This window comes from Eptatretus burgeri, chromosome 4 (genome assembly GCF_056783735.1).
Source record: "Eptatretus burgeri isolate ZD-2024b chromosome 4, Ebu_testis_v1, whole genome shotgun sequence".
NCBI lineage: Eukaryota > Metazoa > Chordata > Myxini > Myxiniformes > Myxinidae > Eptatretus > Eptatretus burgeri.
Window position 1 is genome coordinate 49,253,566 of NC_140964.1, and position 17,975 is coordinate 49,271,540.

At 41.6% G+C, this 17,975-nt stretch overlaps 1 protein-coding gene across 1 annotated transcript in view; it reads right to left on the reverse strand.

Moving 5' to 3' along the window:
• The window catches only part of NPSR1 (neuropeptide S receptor 1), an 82,481-nt gene that overhangs the window by 64,234 nt on the left and 272 nt on the right, over window positions 1–17,975 (reverse strand). The window contains exons 2-3 of the mRNA XM_085876534.1: window positions 12,244–12,359; window positions 4,620–4,755 (exon numbers count right to left, since the gene is read on the reverse strand). Coding sequence (XP_085732660.1) covers window positions 4,620–4,755; window positions 12,244–12,345 — 238 coding nt within the window. The 5' untranslated portion in view covers window positions 12,346–12,359. The remainder of the gene's footprint in view (window positions 1–4,619; window positions 4,756–12,243; window positions 12,360–17,975) is intronic.

A 17,975-nucleotide genomic window follows, 5' to 3' on the forward strand; every position in this document is an offset into this window, starting at 1 on the left:
GAGATGGCATAGTGATGGACCCATAGACGCAGCTTCATCACAAGAAATTCCAATAATATTGAAGGCCTTGGTTTTCACAGCATCAAGCTCATCAAGGTGTGAGGCAGAGAAGCCAGCCCAGAGGGGCCATCGAGCAGTACTCCATCAAGCTGCAGATGAAGGCCTTGTGGTGTATCTGTAATTATATTGGAGATTATAGGTCCCTTTGTGCATTACATAAGGATTTACTGTGGAGTGACAGCCTTGTGTATCGACATGCATTGGCGAATAAAGTAGTTCCATGCCTGCCGTCTTCAGTGCCTGTCGTGCCATCGAGTCCTGATCACATATGCAATAAACTGTCAATGAGGATGGAATTTATTTGCTGCAGTAAAGTCATTTGAAACACTCTGAGCTGCTGTGTAAGTCCGAGGCCTGCTGAGTTTCACTGGAATAACAACACAAGTATGGGGCCAAGAGCATCGATGGCCTTTGAACTGAAACTGCAAGTGCCATTTGTGTTGTCACGTAAATATGGCAGGCTATATCGGCAGCATTGAGCCGTTTGATGAAGGGTGGGAAGACTGTCAAGAACATTCAGAGGCTGGAACAATATTTTCTCGTGAATGACATTGCTGATGAAAGACAGGTGCCAGCATTGTTTCGCGAAGTTGGCAGCAAAATGTATGGACTGCTTCGGAATCTCACTGTGCCGGACAAGCCATGCACAAAGTCTGATGGAGATCTGGTGAAAATCCTCCAGTATCATTTATGCCCAAAACTGAGTATAATTGCACAGCGATTTCGATTTCACAAACATGATCAACATGATGGAGAATTGATCGGTCATTTTGTCATCGAGTTGAAAAGATTATCTCAGCACTGCTACTTTAGGGACAATGTCAATGACATGCTACGAGATGGGTTAGTCTGTGGATTGACAAGTGAGAGTCTTCAAAAGCACCTGTTGTCAGAAAGTGAACGTACTTTTCAGAGAGTTGTTGAACGAGCGATTGCCATGGAAGCTGCTACGAAAGACTGTGGAGTTTCGAAATAATGGAGGACAAGATGACACGAGGACCCCGAAATGAGTACAAAAGCTGAGCATTCAAAATCAGATGACATAGTACCACTTGATGATGCCCAGAATGATGGAAATTACAGGGGGATTTGCTTCCAATACAGAAGGAAACACCACCCTGATGCTTGTTATTTTCGGCACAAGAAGTGTCACAACTGTCACTCGAAGGGTCATGCTGCAAAAATGTGCCAGTACTCACATAAAATGTCAAGACGAAAACTTGGTAATAAAATGAACACGAATGGACATACTGTGCAGCATGACATCATGATTAGGTGAAAAATAACAGGACTGGAGTTCGATTTACATCACTATCAGAGTAAACAGAGGCAAGTTAAGAAAATAACTCTGCAAGCCAAAAGAGAGTATGCGAAGGACATGGCTAAGGATATTAAACATAATAGCAAGGCCTTCTTTAAGTATATGAGGGGAAAATAACAGGTTAGGACCAGTGTTTGACAAAACCAAACCAATGTTTGACCAGGACAAAAATTCTGTTTGAAATTTCTAAATTCTCAAGTTAAAAATTGATTTTTACCTCCATCACCAAAGGTGGAGGTTATGTTTTCACCCCTTTTTCTGTCTGTTTCTCTGTGTGCAGGATATTTCAAAAAGTTGTGGACGGATTCGGACGAAACTTTGTGGACAGGTTGGGTGAGTGGTAAGGAATAATTGATTCGATTTTGGTGAAGACCTGAATCCAAATCTGGATACGAGAGTTATTTAATTTTTAAAGTGATTCTTCACCATTGAGAGACAGGGCCAAAAGCGATACACTGTATGGCATGATATTTCAAAAATGTATTTGACCCGATATGTTCTCATGGATCAGGCATTGTGTGGCGGAGGTATGCGCTCTACCGAGTGCACTTCTAGTTATATTTGTGTCACATAAATCAAAGGGTGTCACATAAATCATAAATGGACTTAGGGTGGCTGGTTCATGGTTTCAGCGCCCACAAGCTCATCGCTGGACTTGGTATTCCAACGCTGGTGGTGCGGCAAAGGAGATTGACCATGTCTTCATTGATGGTCGCTGGAGGATGATCCAGAACTGCAGGGTCTACCGGAGTGCTCAGTTCCTCAATACTGACCACAGGCTTGTTGTTGCAACTCTAAAGCTGCACCTTAAATCCTGGAGAATGGTACCTTCCCAGCCGAGGCTGGATGTTGGCAAGCTCAAGGATGAAAGAGTTCGATTCAGTGAATCGGGATGTCCTCTGGAGGATTCTTGGTCTTCGTGGGGTGCCACCAAAACTGATCGATGTGATTTCTGAACTCTACTCTGGTACTGAGAGTGCTGTGAAGTGTGGTGGTACCATCTCTGACTTATTTCCAGTTGTTACTGGAGTTCGTCAGGGGTGTGTACTGGCCAGAACTCATTTGTTCCTTTTTTCCCCACCTGTGGAATCAACTTCCACATCCTCCTCAATCTCATTCTTCCTTCAAGGTCTTCAAGACAGGTGTTCACCACCATGTAACATTGTCCCCAATCCAAAACTATGATCTTTTCTCCCTTTGTTTCCCTCCCCCCCGCCCCCCCTTATTACAATTATCCCTCCTTGGAGTTTCCCTCTGCACCCATCTTGTCCACCACAGGAGTGTGTGTATTTTAGAGAGGATGTCAGAGAGATCAAGCTGCGGTGCATCATTTGGGAATGTCAAGATCTCGGACCTTGATTTTGCAGATGATGCAGTCATCTTTGCGGAGACTTTAGATATCCTTTTGGGGGCCCTCGAGGCGCTGAATGAGGAGTCGGAACCGCTGGGATTACGGGTTTCTTGGGTCAAAACTAAGATCCAGGCTTTCGGTGACATCTTGGATGCTGCTGTCCTGTCTGTGTCTGTTTGTGGTGAGGATGTTGAGGTCGTGGAGAGATTCACTTACCTTGGCAGTGATATTCATGTCTCTGCTGGCTGCGAGTCAGAGGTCAATAGATGTCTGGGTCGGGCCTGGGGAGTCATGGATTAACTGGATCATGGGGCGTGGCGCTGCCGGTACCTGTGCGGGAGGACGAAAGTCCGAGTCTTCAGGTCCTTGGTACTTCCAGTTTTGCTCTATGGATGCGAGACTTGGACTCTGACCAAGGATCTGAGACGGAGACTTAATTCCTTTGGTACCAGGTCTCTTTGGAGAATCCTTGGCTATCGCTGGTCGGATTTTGTGTCCAACGAGCGGTTGCTGAGAGAGACTCGGATGAGAATTGTTACCTGCATAGTCCGTGAGCGTCAGTTGCGGCTGTATGGACATGTGGCTCGTTTTCCTGACGCTGATCCTGCTCACCAGATTCTCTCAGTGGGGGAGTCTCGTGAGTGGAGGAGGCCAGTGGGCTGACCACGTGCCTTGTGGTTGCAGCAGGTTGACCATCATCTCAAGGAGATGGGGATGGGCCTGGCATCTGCCTGGGGGATGGCTAGACGGAGGCCCCTGGAGTACCGGCAGAAGTGGACGCAGCGACGAGCTGTTCTGGCACATGCTCCCATACCTGACCTGATAAATCAAATGGAAGACCAAGAAGAAACCTGAAGAACGAAAGAACAAAAAAGGGGTCATCAGGAGGAACCTGGATCGGATTCGGGTTTCAGCCGCTACTCAGCAACCTTCAAACCCATCAAGACACAACCAAGTAAGCCTTACAGAAAAAAAAAAATTCGACAAGAATTCACTTCTCCTGAGAGAGAGATAGATTACAAAAGAGAGAAATAGAGAGTAAAGGAGATGAAAGAGAGGAAAAGGCAAGAATTAGAATGAATAAGGAGAATTAAAATGAGCTTGAAGCCCCTCGGTTAAACAGTTAATTTGATAGAAATGCACAGAAACCAGCTTATGTTGTTTTGTAGTTGCCATACATGTTTTCATTTTTAAAGGCCAATAAAAAAATGGACCGCTTCCCCTCATATGTATCTAACATCACGGCATTAGTTGGTGGACGTTAAAGATACCATGGTGTAATTCTGAATGAGTACGCGAGCTATCGCCGGCACCATGAACAAATTACAAATTCCTGCCCTGACCCGTTTCATGAAAACATTCTTTCAAGGTCAAAGACATTATGAGCAGACAAAGTCAATATTTTGTTTTGTTCAACCTTGTGTGTGGCCTGTGTAGCAGCAAAAAAAAAAAAAACTCATTATGAGAAAGCAGATGCAGAAAGAAATAATTTAAATCTCCCTTTGCATAACGTCTTCTCAACAGGGTGGCCTGAAAGTCGTATTACCCCTGTTAAATTTCTCCCACCACTTTTCCCAAACTTCCCATTCACCACCCCCACACCATGGTATGTGGCAACACCAACTCACTGACATGCGAGTCTGCAGGAAGTTAGACGGAATGGTCGACACAAGTTTTTAGTTGTGAGAATGATGGAGCACATACAGATACAATGAGTCGTTATTTATCATGAGAACTGCACAATAAAACCCATATATTAAGAGTTTTTAAGTACGAATGCTTCATTTGGGAGGAGTAAAGCGACTTTCAGGCCACCATGTAGAGGAAGGTTTAACAAGGCACCACTTATCAAGGTCAATGAACCACTGAAATCGCTTTATAACCGACCTGCCACAGCCAGGTTTATCACGAAGAAGGTCATGCGAGGTTTCCTGCGCCGAGCTGAGCAGGTAGCGAGAAGCACCAACACGTTTCCCCCAATGACACACACAAACAGCACCCACAGAGTGATCAACTGCTCCATCTGGAACACACACAATAAAAGTGGTATCAAAATGAGGAGGAGGAGGAGATAAAATAGAATGACGAAAGCTAAATGTCAAAACCTTGCATGACCTTAATCGTCCTAGCTCTTCCACAAGCCTTGACCACCAAGTATCAACAAAAAAAAAACATCAAATAAGTTTGGAGAACAACCTATTAATCATACCCACACTGCGACATAGAAAGCAGTTTAATTAGCAATATATATGCAGCCATAATTAGAATACCCCTATTCCAATGGTCTTCGATATTTTTTTGAACAGTGATCTAATTGAACTTAAATGTAGGTCACATGCTGGACAACTGGAAACATCAGTGTACTTTTCAATGAATTACAGGAACATGAGATAATTTAGCATATTTTTTAATAGAGCTTGCCCTTAACAAAGTGAAAGGCCACTCTAGGTGGGGGTTACACAATAAATGTTGTTTAAGAGAAAGGACAGGAGAAAATATTTAACGGCGTCTAAGCCATTTAAAGCTGTAGATAAAGCTTTTGGAGATATGTGCTCAAACAGACCAACCACAGTTAATGATTTCTGAAGAAATAAATTATCCGAACTACCCCCTTTTTGCGTGTTCCCAAAATATAGTTTTTAGAATGTCTGTGAAGCACATCCTATCCAATCCATGTGATGACACAGGTGAGACGACAGATGTCAGGGTCAATGGATGGATAATGTATGGAAGCAACAGGACGTTCATTTTGAGACATTAACCCTTCGTTGTATCTTGCTCCAACGAAGGATTAACGTCTGAAACATCCATTTCTTTTCTTGTCTCCCATGGTAGTTAGCATACGTCCTGTCGATTTAATCCCTTGTTCTACCTGTCTGCCTACACAGATCAACACTGGCGTTCACCAGGAACACTAGTTTTTCATAATATGTATTGTGTGCTCAATATTATGAGCACACCCGGTATCAACACATGCACTGGACTCACGAGGTGTATACTGGGACCCACCACCACTGCCAGCTTTGAGGCCCCTGCACAGTGAATAACTCCACAGCCTGGAGGGTTGTCAACCAACCGCAGATGCTGGTTGAGATCATTAGGTCTAACAGGGTCCTCTCGCCCATTACATCATGTTACCCATTAGTGACCTAATGACTTCAAACAAGGTTCACTCCCTCCACACATGCCTGAGTACTTATTTCGGCCAAGCAGAACCGTGGGTGTAGAGTTGGCTAATTGCAGAGCCAATCGGTGGGTCCCGTCTATCTATTACGTACATGCTATATCAGACAAATGAAAGGAAGGACATATACAAGGCAGATTTGAAAGATAGCAATTATTTATTTACAAAAACACAAGCAGGCAATCATCAAACATGTATTTACAAGCAAGCAACAGCCTTCTTTATTTACACAGGCAGGCAGTCAACAAGCAATCAAAGGCAAAAGGCAAAAGACACAAAGAAAAGACTTACCCCAAATACATATTTCCCTTTTATACAGACTGACTTAGACAACAGACATGGCCCCATTATTCATTCGGGGAAGAAGAGAAGAAATGAGGAGAAAAAAAAAGCAGAGCAGAGTGTGGGGACAAATCCCTCACCTCACGCAACCATGCGGGGTTGCTTTGGACCAAATATTGCGAGAGATATCTGGGGGTGAGGGGGTTGGTGGTGAAGTGTCGGTGTTGTGTCAGAACTGTGTGGTGTGAGTATATATGGAGCTGCGTGATACCCTATTGACTTCACCGTGCCCCTTGGCTCATGAGCTGCTCGCCTCCAGCCCCAGCAAGACTCGCTCTTGCGTCCTTCCGTCCCAACGCAGCTGGATCCAGCATGACCTGCACTTTGACAGACAATCTCCCAAACAAGCAGTCTGAGATGTACTCGTGCCCCTAGTACATTCACAAACAGCCCCCGGGCATCGACAACAGTGTCCCTGGAGTATTGACAAACAGCCACGAACCAAGCTGAGACCTGAGCTTTATATACATGCCACACCAGGTGTGGCTTAAGGTAGCAAACATCATGCATGCATCTTCCTGATTGGTGCACGTCGGACGGGGGCGGGTGCAGCGATGGGGCCATGGAAAATTCCCATGTCATGATGTTCAGATGGTGATGCGAGCCCCCACCCTGCCCCTCATGCACGCAGCAGCGAGGAAACACCCCCGCTCCCTCCTTCACACACAAACGTTCCTTTGTACTGCACATGTGTTTGAGAAGAGGAGAATGTAAGAATGTGGGAAAGTATTACGGTCAGTCCGGAGCATTGATTGTCTTCGGTGAGGGACGGATGAACATGTTTAATTGTGAAAAATAAAAGAGTGAGTGAATCGAGTGGTGAGGGAGATGGATACAGACGGACCGAAGGTCGAGAATAAACTGACTACGGGGTTGAAGGAAACACCAACAGGATGAAGGAGGGGTTGTTGAATTGAGGTTTGGTGAATCGGATTGTTGGTGGATTGAGGAGATAAAAGCAGGTCGAGAAGGGGAAGAACACACCAGGGATACACAGACTATCCTCAATGCACCCCCCTCCCCTTTTCCCTAAAAAGTCCTGGACAAATGGGCAAAGGTCTACCAACCACATAAACGAATGAAATAACTCATTCTGGGGAATCTTATGTGTACATGAATGCTCTCCAGCAGGTACATTTCCAAAACTGTAACAATATATTTGTGAGAGCTTGTATCTGCAGCCTCATACATTCGTCACAATGGATCATTGGAAGATCTTCACACGCTGGGACATCACACAGGGGTGGTATTGCTATTACCACATGCACTTTCACGCCCTATCTCGGATATTGACAACGAGGAGGTTTTATTTCCTCTCTCTCTCTCTCTCTCTCTCTCTCTCTCTCTCTCTCTCTCTCTCTCTCTCTCTCTCTCTCTCTCTCTCTCTCTCTCTCTCTCTCTCTCTCTCTCTCTCTCTCTCTCTCTCTCTCTCTCTCTCTCTCTCTCTCTCTCTCTCTCTCTCTCTCTCTCTCTCTCTCTCTCTCTCTCTCTCTCTCTCTCTCTCTCTCTCTCTCTCTCTCTCTCTCTCTCTCTCTCTCTCTCTCTCTCTCTCTCTCTCTCTCTCTCTCTCTCTCTCTCTCTCTCTCTCTCTCTCTCTCTCTCTCTCTCTCTCTCTCTCTCTCTCTCTCTCTCTCTCTCTCTCTCTCTCTCTCTCTCTCTCTCTCTCTCTCTCTCTCTCTCTCTCTCTCTCTCTCTCTCTCTCTCATTCGATTTTTTTCGTCCCAGTAATTTGTCTTTGTGCTTCGATGACTTCACTTCCTGATTCTTTTTGCAGCTTCTTTGAAATGCTTGCTCACTATCGACTGAGAGCCATTTCATTTCATCCTGAATTGCTCTCTTGATTTTCAGAAGTTATCTTCTGTCCATTTGCATCAAAAGTTAAACGTCTATTTTGAGCTGAAAACCTGGCCATAAATCATCTGTTCAGCTCTGTAACATGAACCAGGACTGCATTAACTATGCTCGGTGTGAAAGGTTAGTATGAATTTGGAAGCACGTGTGAAATCAAATTCATTCTAAGATATTGATTAAACTATATGGCCGTACCCTCCCTCACCTGGAGTTGTCATAGTAACATCTACCCATGAAACCACAAGTATTGACTCGCTATTAGTATGCCATTATATATTAACTTTCAAATACAAAACGTGAAATTTCACATCACAATCCATTAAACATTGATCGCGAATATTTTTAGGGCTGCGATTTTAATGAATAAGAAATGCGAGACTGGGACAGCGGCCCATCTACATACTACGTCCATAAAATGATGGTATCTCTGACCTCCCATTCCCTCTGTTGTTGAATCGCTTTCCCTCCATTTATTCCAATTTCTTCTGCTTAACTTCCCTATGCTACATCCTCCTCCCCACCATCTCAACCAGCTGTACCTCTTCTTTCCTTCGATGAAAATTATCACCACCAATGAGACCGATCCCACAAGCTCTTGCATACATACTATGTAGATGCCTCCATAAAACAAATGCATTGCAGTAATATCCACCAGATGGACGGATGAATCATTTAAAGGATGGAAATGGACATGTAATTAATCAAGGTCAACCTATTCCCTAATTTGGTAAATGAATGTCTCATCTCACAAAGCAATGATAAACACGACAAATGTTGCTTTTCATCTATAACTACAAATGTTGATGGAAGAGCTCAGTTAGTTTTTTTTTGTTTTGTTTTTTTTTAACTCTGATGATGAGTTTCATGATGGGTTCAGCCCGTATGGCAAAGATCAAAAAAGGTGACCACTTATGCTTGGCTGTTACTGAATGAAAGAACACTCATTTGGGTGTGTTTGTCTATTTCTCTCGTCGAGTACATCTCTTCAGGAGCAAGAGGAAGTGTCATATGTAATTATCCTCAATGTGATATAGATTACAGTATATCTAGGCTCGGGTCTCAAGAACGTCAGGTTTGCTCCCTTTCAGTTTAATGTGAAACAGCAGTAAATTGAAGCTGAATATGTACTACAGGCTCAATTTTCCAGGCAATTAAATCAACATTACATTATGGAAATGAGAATTTCTGTATTTTGTTGTGAAGCTGGAATGGTTGATGTTGGAATTAGCCTCGCCTTTTCCCAAAGGGACAGGAAAGGGGACTGTAATCAGTGTGTGTGTGTGTGTGTGTGTGTGTGTGTGTGTGTGTGTGTGTGTGTGTGTGTGTGTGTGTGTGTGTGTGTGTGTGTGTGTGTGTGTGTGTGTGTGTGTGTGTGTGTCGTCAGTTAATAGGTTCGCATGCAGACCAACTTTCATATAGCACACTTAATATTTTGCTCTAATCGGATAAAAAAAGAACAGTTAAACAAGGTTCCCTAATGCAACTATAAATTTTTATATCTCATTTAAAAAGTTGATTACATGCCTTGAATTTGGATTATATCAGAGTTATCGGTGCCTGTTCCTAAGTGTGCGTTTGCCCATACCACCTGTAGTTTGAAGTATGTTGCAGGGCCTATGGCCTGAACTGGTGCACTCAACCAGGCTGAGGCATGGATAGCCAATGTTGGCGAATTACCTCTGCCACCCAAGGTGGTTTTACCCTGTTTGGTTGTCTATGAACAGGATATCTCAAAAAGTTTTGGACGGATTCGGACAAAATTTGGTGCAGAGGTTGGATGTTGGACAAAAGGGCGAAAAGATAAGATTTTGGTAAAGATCTGGATCCGGATACTACAATCATAAAAGTGATACTTCACCATTGAGAGATTTGGCCAAAAACGATATGTAGCAGGATATCTCAAAAAGTTATGAATGGTTTTGAACGAAACTTGGTGGACAGGTTGGGTGTGTGACAGTGAAGAATTGATTCAGTTTTGGTGAAGATCTGAATCCAGATCTGGATCAGAGAAATTTTTAAAAGTGATTCTTCACTTTTGAGTGATTCGGCTAAAACCGATAAAAAAAAACCGATCACTCGATATCTCAAAAAAGTTATGGACAGATTCGGACGAAGTTTGAGGGAGAGGTTAGGTGTTGTATGACAAGGACGAAATGATTAGATTTTGGTGAAGATCCGGATCTGGATACAATAATTTTTAAGTGATTCTTCACGAGTGAGTGATGGGGTCAAAAACGATAGAAAGCACAATATTTAAAAAGAGTTATGGACGGATTATAACAAAACAAGGTGGATGAGTTGGTTAGGTGACAAGAACAAGATGATTTGATTTTGGTTTTGGCCTAATCCAGATCCGGCCTATCAGTGGGATACAAAAGGTAACCTGTTCAGCCTGGTGGGCATATGCGCTCTACCGAGTGCCACCATTCTCGTTCTAATTATTCCCGTGAGGGGGCTGCGTTTTTACAAAGTATGTCTCTTGTGTGGATGAGGTGCTTGATTTCTGGTGAAAGGTTCAGATTCAACTGTGTTATGTAACCTTGTGGTATGTGTCTGTTACTACAGATGGTAAGGATGTTAAAATGTTTGTTAGTTGCATCAAGAATGTGAAATTTTAAGAGGGTAAAGTTGGATAACATTGTTTCTGTGTCTTCTTTTACAAAATATGTTTACAGCAAGATATGCTTTTATCTAACTGATGCGTGATAAATATGGGCAGGTGGTCAGATGTTGATTTGTATGATGTGTTCCAGGTAGAAACTATGGCCAGTTTGGGTGAAGTGAGCATGATGTCTGGGGAGGTTGTGGTTTGGTGGCATTCCAGTTTAGTGGCATTCTAACGAGTGGCATTCCAGTTTAACCATGTGTTGATTTGTTTTTGTTTTGTTTTTACCTTGAATGTGCGTCATGTCAAAGATCGAATTGGTTTTGTGTTTTATAGTTTGTGTAGTCTCTTAATCCTGTGTCTGTCTGTGTGTTGTGATCAAGAACTGTACATTTTGTATCTCTCTACTCCATGTCAAGGTTTATCTGTTTATGATGGGTATCATTGTGCTGGTTCTTGTTTCCTTTCAAGTTTTTCCAGCTTATTAAGCCTCAGGAATTTAACTGTAAGTAGACGACCCGTGAACCTGTTGGGTTCCCATTGTGACAGCGGTTGATGAAAAAATCATTTCAAGAAAAAAAAGATAGCTCCAGCGAACTATACCGCTGAGGTTGTTTGCATTGATCAAATTTTCCCGAAGAGTACTTGACTGAATCAGGAATTTATTTTTTAAAAAAATTTTTTAGTTGCCCGATTTTAAAGAAACTTGATACTGCACACTGCAGGAGAATGGTGAGTAAGGTGGCCCTAAAAAATTTGCGCTATCATGTACCGTTTTGGCTTTATTTCGGGAACATACATACACACAAGATGAGAGTTTTACTAATATATATAGATTGCATTACAAACTTTTAGTAATTCCTATTGTCCCCTCAATCCCATTCATCAATATTTTTTCCATTATAATTATCCCCCCCCCACTCTTGCCCCCCTCTTCCCCACCATGATTTCCCCTCCAAAAGAAGAAACAGAAAATAAATCAAAGAATAAATGACAGCAAAGATAAATGTGTTATCATATATAGAAAGCTCATTCAACCACTCACTGATTCACATTAATATCGGTACCTTCCGGGTGACGCAGAAAGCTGAAATTTCACGTGCCAACGGACATAAAAATCTACATACCGGGAGAAATCACAGAACCATCGAAAAGCACCCGTAAATGAAAATATAAATAAATAAAAACAAATAAATGAAAAAAATAAATGCAGGTGAGTGACCAGACAATGGGGAAGCACGGTTCATTATTGCTTACCATCTGTAAGCATACCCCGCTAGTTCATACAGTATATATATATATATATATATATACACATATATATATATATATATATATATATATATATATATATATACACATATATATATATATATATATATATACATATATATATATATATATATATATATATATATATATATATATATATATATAAATATATTTAGCATAATAGCGTATTAACCACTCATATGGAAGAATGAATCAAACTTTGATTCTCAAGAATACTTTAATAAATGCATTCTCACCGGATATACTGAATAGAACGAACCAAAATGGTCCTTTGGTCTTTCACATGTGCTGTTGGTGCCATTGGAGCAGTTGAGCTGATTAGAACTATCCATTTCCATGAAAACTTCCAATTCTGAAACAGATACATGTTCATGATAACAATCATAGATAGTGTTACATAAATAAATACTATTATGCACACAGGAAATGTGATTGGGCCCCGGTAGTGTACAAATATGAAGAAAACATGCACACATGCATACAGAATTGTTGAGTCTATCACCTCCACAGTAGTAGTTATTATACTTGGTAATGGGATTTGAACTCCCCACTCGTATTCTCATAACAGGGTTACAGCTATTCTATAAGGCGAACTATGCGACCCAACTCAGGAATTAACCCTTTCAAACCTAACGTTATTCTGTACAGGTTCAAGTGCTTCCACCCCTCCTCTCTCACCTCTTTTCCCGTCCATTCATTCCCTTGCTTACTGGTGCCCCACTGTCACTTCGTACCCTCCACCCCTTTTTACCTTGTACAAGCCTTGATCATGTAAATATCTTTTTGTGAATCAACCAACATTGCTCTGCCTTTTGTAAACAAAATTCCACATCAAATTGGAATCACTTCCATTATGACACAATGGCACTTGTTTATGTTAGTATTGTGTACTCACTGTCTCCATCTGAAGTAGTGCCTTCAGAAACAATATTCACACCCCTCAACTTTTTTCACATTACATTTTGTTACAGCCTGAATTTAAAAATGGATTAAATTTAAAGTTTTGTCACCGATCTACACAAAATACACCACAATGACAAAGTGAAAACATGTTTTTAGATGGGTTTCAAGTCTGGGGTTGGCTGGGCCACTCAAGGACTTTCACGTTCTTGTTCTGAAGTCATTCCAGTGTTGCTTTGGCTGTATGCTTGGGGTTATTGTCCTGTTGGAACGTAAATCTTCGCCGCAGTCTTTTGCACTCTGAAGCAGGTTCTCCTCAATGATTTGCCTGTATTTGGCTGCATTCATTGTTCTCTGAATTTGGCTCCATTCATTGTTCCCTCTATCCTTACAAATCTCCCAGTTCCTGCTGCTGAAAAGCATCCCCATAGCATGATGCTGCCACCGCTATGCTTCACCGTAGGGATGGTGTTAGATGGGTGATGAGCTGTGCTCAGTTTCCGCCAGACATAGTGCTTTGCATTCCGGCCAAGCAGTACAATTTTCGACTCATCAGACCACAGAATCTTTTGACTCATTCTCAGTGTTTCATGTGCCTTTTTGCAAACTCCAGGCATGCTGTCACATGCCTTTTTCTCAGGAGTGGTTTCCTTCTGGCCACTCCACTCTCCCATAAAGCCTAGATTTGCGAAGTGCTGCAGAGACTGTTGTCCTTCCCGGAGGTTCTCCCATCTCAGTCAAGGAACTCCATAGTTCTGTCAGAGTGGTCAATGGGTTCTTGGTCACCTCTGACCAAAATCCTTCTTGCTCGGTTGCTCAGTTTGGTTGGACGGCGAGCTATATGAAGGCTCTGGGTAGTTTCATGTTCTTTCCATTTCCTAATGATGGAGCTCACTGTGCTCTTGGGAACCTTCAACACTAGAAATTGTTTTACACCCTTCCCCAGATCTCTACCTCCTCACAATTCTACCTCAGAGTTCTTTGGACAGTTCGTTGGACTTCATGGTAGATTTTCTGCTCTGACATGCACTGTCAACTGTGGGACCTTATGTAGAAAGTTGTGTTTCTTTCTAAATCATGTCCATTCAATTTAATTGACCACAGGTGGACTCCATTCAAGTTGTGGAGACGTCTCAAAGATGATCACAGGAAATTGGATGCACCTGAGCTCAATTTGGTGTATCATAGCGAAGGGGTTGAATACTTATTGATGCAGGACATTTCAGCCTTTTATGTTTAATTAATTTGTAAAAAAATATCTAAAAACATGTTTTCATTTTGTCATTATGGGGTATTTTGTGTAGATCAGTAACAAAAAAATTAAATTTAACCCATTTTACATTCAAGCTGTAACACAACAAAATGTGATAAAGTCGAGGGGTGTGAATACTTTCTGAAGGCAATGTAGTGTTTGCAGTTTTTCTCATCATATTATTGATGAATATAAATAAATTTCGAATTCAAACAAGACCCAAGGTCATACTTTGGATGCGATGTCGAAGATTCAATGACAACAAGGTATTACAGAATTTCACTCCCATTATAAAGGCATGCAAGGTTACCAAGTTTAAAGGAAAACAAAAGTCCAACGGAAAATGAACTATCTGAGATACAAAGATGAAAGAGACAAGTGCACGACCAGCAGATGATGGATATTACATTCGTCATCGCTTTATAATTTCCTTCCATGAAAATAATGGACTTGCATGAAGATGTGAATGTTATGCATCTGGTCCCACGCAGAGGAATCACATGTACCCCTCCACTGGTCGACAGTGATCCCATTGTTACCAAAATTCCACACAGCACCGTGAGATATGTGGAAAGGCAAAGTTATCCTGTCAAAAGCAAAATGCCACAGTATTAAGGATTTGCTGAAGTGTATGGAATTGGAATACAATCTTCAGAAGGTCTCGTTAGTTTCAGGAGAAATGTCATGCCGCAATATGGCTTGTCAGGAAAACCACAGCTGCCTCAATAATGACCTTCCAGATGGGGGCATTCTGTTTTCCTCAGCTGGTGTGGGTCCACATGTGATGCTAGTCTACACTCTGTGGTTGACTCATTCCCTTCCCTTGTTCCAGAAGGTCATTCTGAATGACTAAGGGGTCTTACTTACTCTTATGTACTCGCAGCTTAGAAATAATAAAAAGTTGAAAACCTGGATGAGTTGCATTTTTGAAATTTTCCCCATCTTTCCTTTTTTATTGGAAAGGGATGGAGCAAGGACATTGTTGATTTTTTTTTATATTCACCCAGTTTAGAGTCAGATAAATGAAACTGAAAGATCTGAATGCTTTGGGTCAAACATGCTCTCCTGGTGACCTATGAGTAGCAGGTGCACCAACCCAAATATAATAACCCCATTTAGTTTAATCCTGAAAGAAGGTACCATCTATTAATTACATACACAAATATGGTGGAAAACTTGCCTCTCTTCTCCAAGCATACCCTTTCCCTTCCTTCCCTTTACTCCCATCTCCTCCCAAGTGCATTCTCGTTATTTTCCCCATTCTCCATAACTTTTCTGGTCACACTCCTTTTTCTCAATTATTATTTCCTTCCAGTAACCTACTCCTGTGCATATGTAATAAATAGAGTCTCCAATTGCTTTGAAATGGTCAGGAACTGATGATGATTAAAATAGAGACAGAAAGGTGGGATTGGATGATGGAGACAACTGGTTGTGGTAGGATTCTGGCATTCAAGATGACACCATTAACATTGAAATGCTAAGTTTGAGTCAATTATGGAATTATGGAGTCGAAGCAAAAACATGAGACAAATATATTTCTCATCTGGTTCCATAGATTACAATTAAATGTTGATCAACTTAACAGCCTTTTCATTTGTTTGAGTTATCTTGTTTGTTTAAAAAAAAAAAAATTGCTATGGCAGTTTTGGAAATGTATGACCAGCCCAACAAAGGTCAGTGCAGATGTTGAGACCATTCAATCTAAGACGATTCGACTCAGCAGATGTCTGATCATATAGAATAATGTAGGGAGTTCAAGATTCAATGTTTGTAAATGCAATCGTCTCAAAACGTATTTTGATGGAATCAACTAGCTGCTTTTGACTTTGATGCGACTATGGAATGAGTGGATCGAGTTTAAAGGAAAATAAACGAGTTCGAAGATAATGAAATAAGGAAGCACAAGAGCTATAGTCTGGTAACCCAATGTTCACCCTTTGTTGGTCTGCTCTTTCCCGAGCCTCGACACCTGTACGCATACAAAGATAAGAGACTGGCGGACAAAGTATGAACAGTTAACGCACAATCGCACATCCTACGGAAAAATATCAGGGAAAGAAATAACGGAAGGTGACCGAGGACAAATGTCCATGGAGAAAAGATTAGAGAGTGATTGGCCAGTGCACAAGTCATGATGTCACGAATAAAGAAAGCAAATGATAATCCCGAATAAAAACTGGGGGATGGTTACATAATCCGACTACAAGATTGGCTGCACAAGTCTCAGATTGAAACACGAATGCGATTCCTTTGGACGAAATAATAATAATGGAAGTCTAAATTATCCTCACCCTTGAAAGAGAGATGGCAATTGGAAGCTCAGGCTGTTTAACATTGTGTTTTTAATGCATACACAGAACTACCCCACAGGGCTTCCAAGGTTCCTAATAAATGGTGGGATTTGGTGTGAAGACTCCTGGCAAGAGTTACAAACCATTTTGTCCAACTGGAATGAACAAGGGCGAGGGCTTTCTTTGAGTGTGATGGTGAATACGAGATGAATGCAAAGGAGGAATTCAAGCAGCTTTCAAAGGAGGAAGCACCATGAGATTACCATTATTACCTTTGTTATTACGATTGCTATGGATGCCTTAAATTTGACCTGGGCTTTTGTTTACAACATTAACAGGCGACAATCATGTTACCTTGGAGTCAATACTGCACTGTGTAATTTGATCAGGTTTGATGTTTTTGCTGGTTGACAAATGGACGATGCACATGTAGCAGGAGCGGTATATAGTCTGGGTTTGATTCCCAACTCGACAGTAAACTCTCAAATTGGATGCTTCACAAGTAAAGCATTGAATCACAAGATGAGCGGCTCTCTGCAGGTTGACGTGAGGTGTTGACGTCTGCTCGCATAGGTTGGTGGACACTCAAGATCGCATAGTCTTACGTGGAGTTAGTGAGGTTTCGCCGGCATCCTGAATAAGTTACAAATTATTGCGCCGACCACCGCTGGGAAAGCAAAGACAAACCACTTAGTGTAATCCTTGTTGTAGAGATATGTTGGAAGCGCTGAAAGAGGACGAGGTACAGGACCAGGGAGAGGTGGAGGAACAGGGACAGATGTTGTCCAGAATTTACGATTATTCACCGTTCTGCCCTCTTCATTATTTCATTTTCCATCTTGTGCTTTTGGCAAATGTATTGAAATGGAGATCACATGGTTATGGGTATTGGCATTATATCTGCAAATTATATCTCAAAAATTACTCATCTACATGCAATTCTTTACTCTGCCGATTATATTAAAATTCCATGACAAATTTAAACTACCCTTTGATTACTACTCATTGGAATGATCATCATCGAGCACAAAGTATCAGATATACAAGAATCAGGAGTACACAAACTACGTGTGGCATTCAAAATGTTCTCAACAGAACGATACTCAAAACGGTCCAAGCCCCCCAATAAGACACGATATTGAAGGTATATACGACATATATATATATACATATATATATATATATATATATATATATATATATATATATATATATATATATATATATATACATACATACAGAGACACACACACACACACACACACACACACACACACACACACACACACACACACTGAAAAATTAAAAGGCTCGCATTTCTTCGATTGTTGCAAGTAATCTCGTTATGAGCAGTTTTTGAACGGTCCTCGTATGGAACACTTGCACCACCAAGGATATGTGGACCACAGACAAACAAGCACAAGACAGAATGATACAAAGCACAGATGCACAGAATATGGTAAACAGAGTACCAATCCACAAACTATGGGACATGAAGTACAAATCATGCGGAGACCATAAC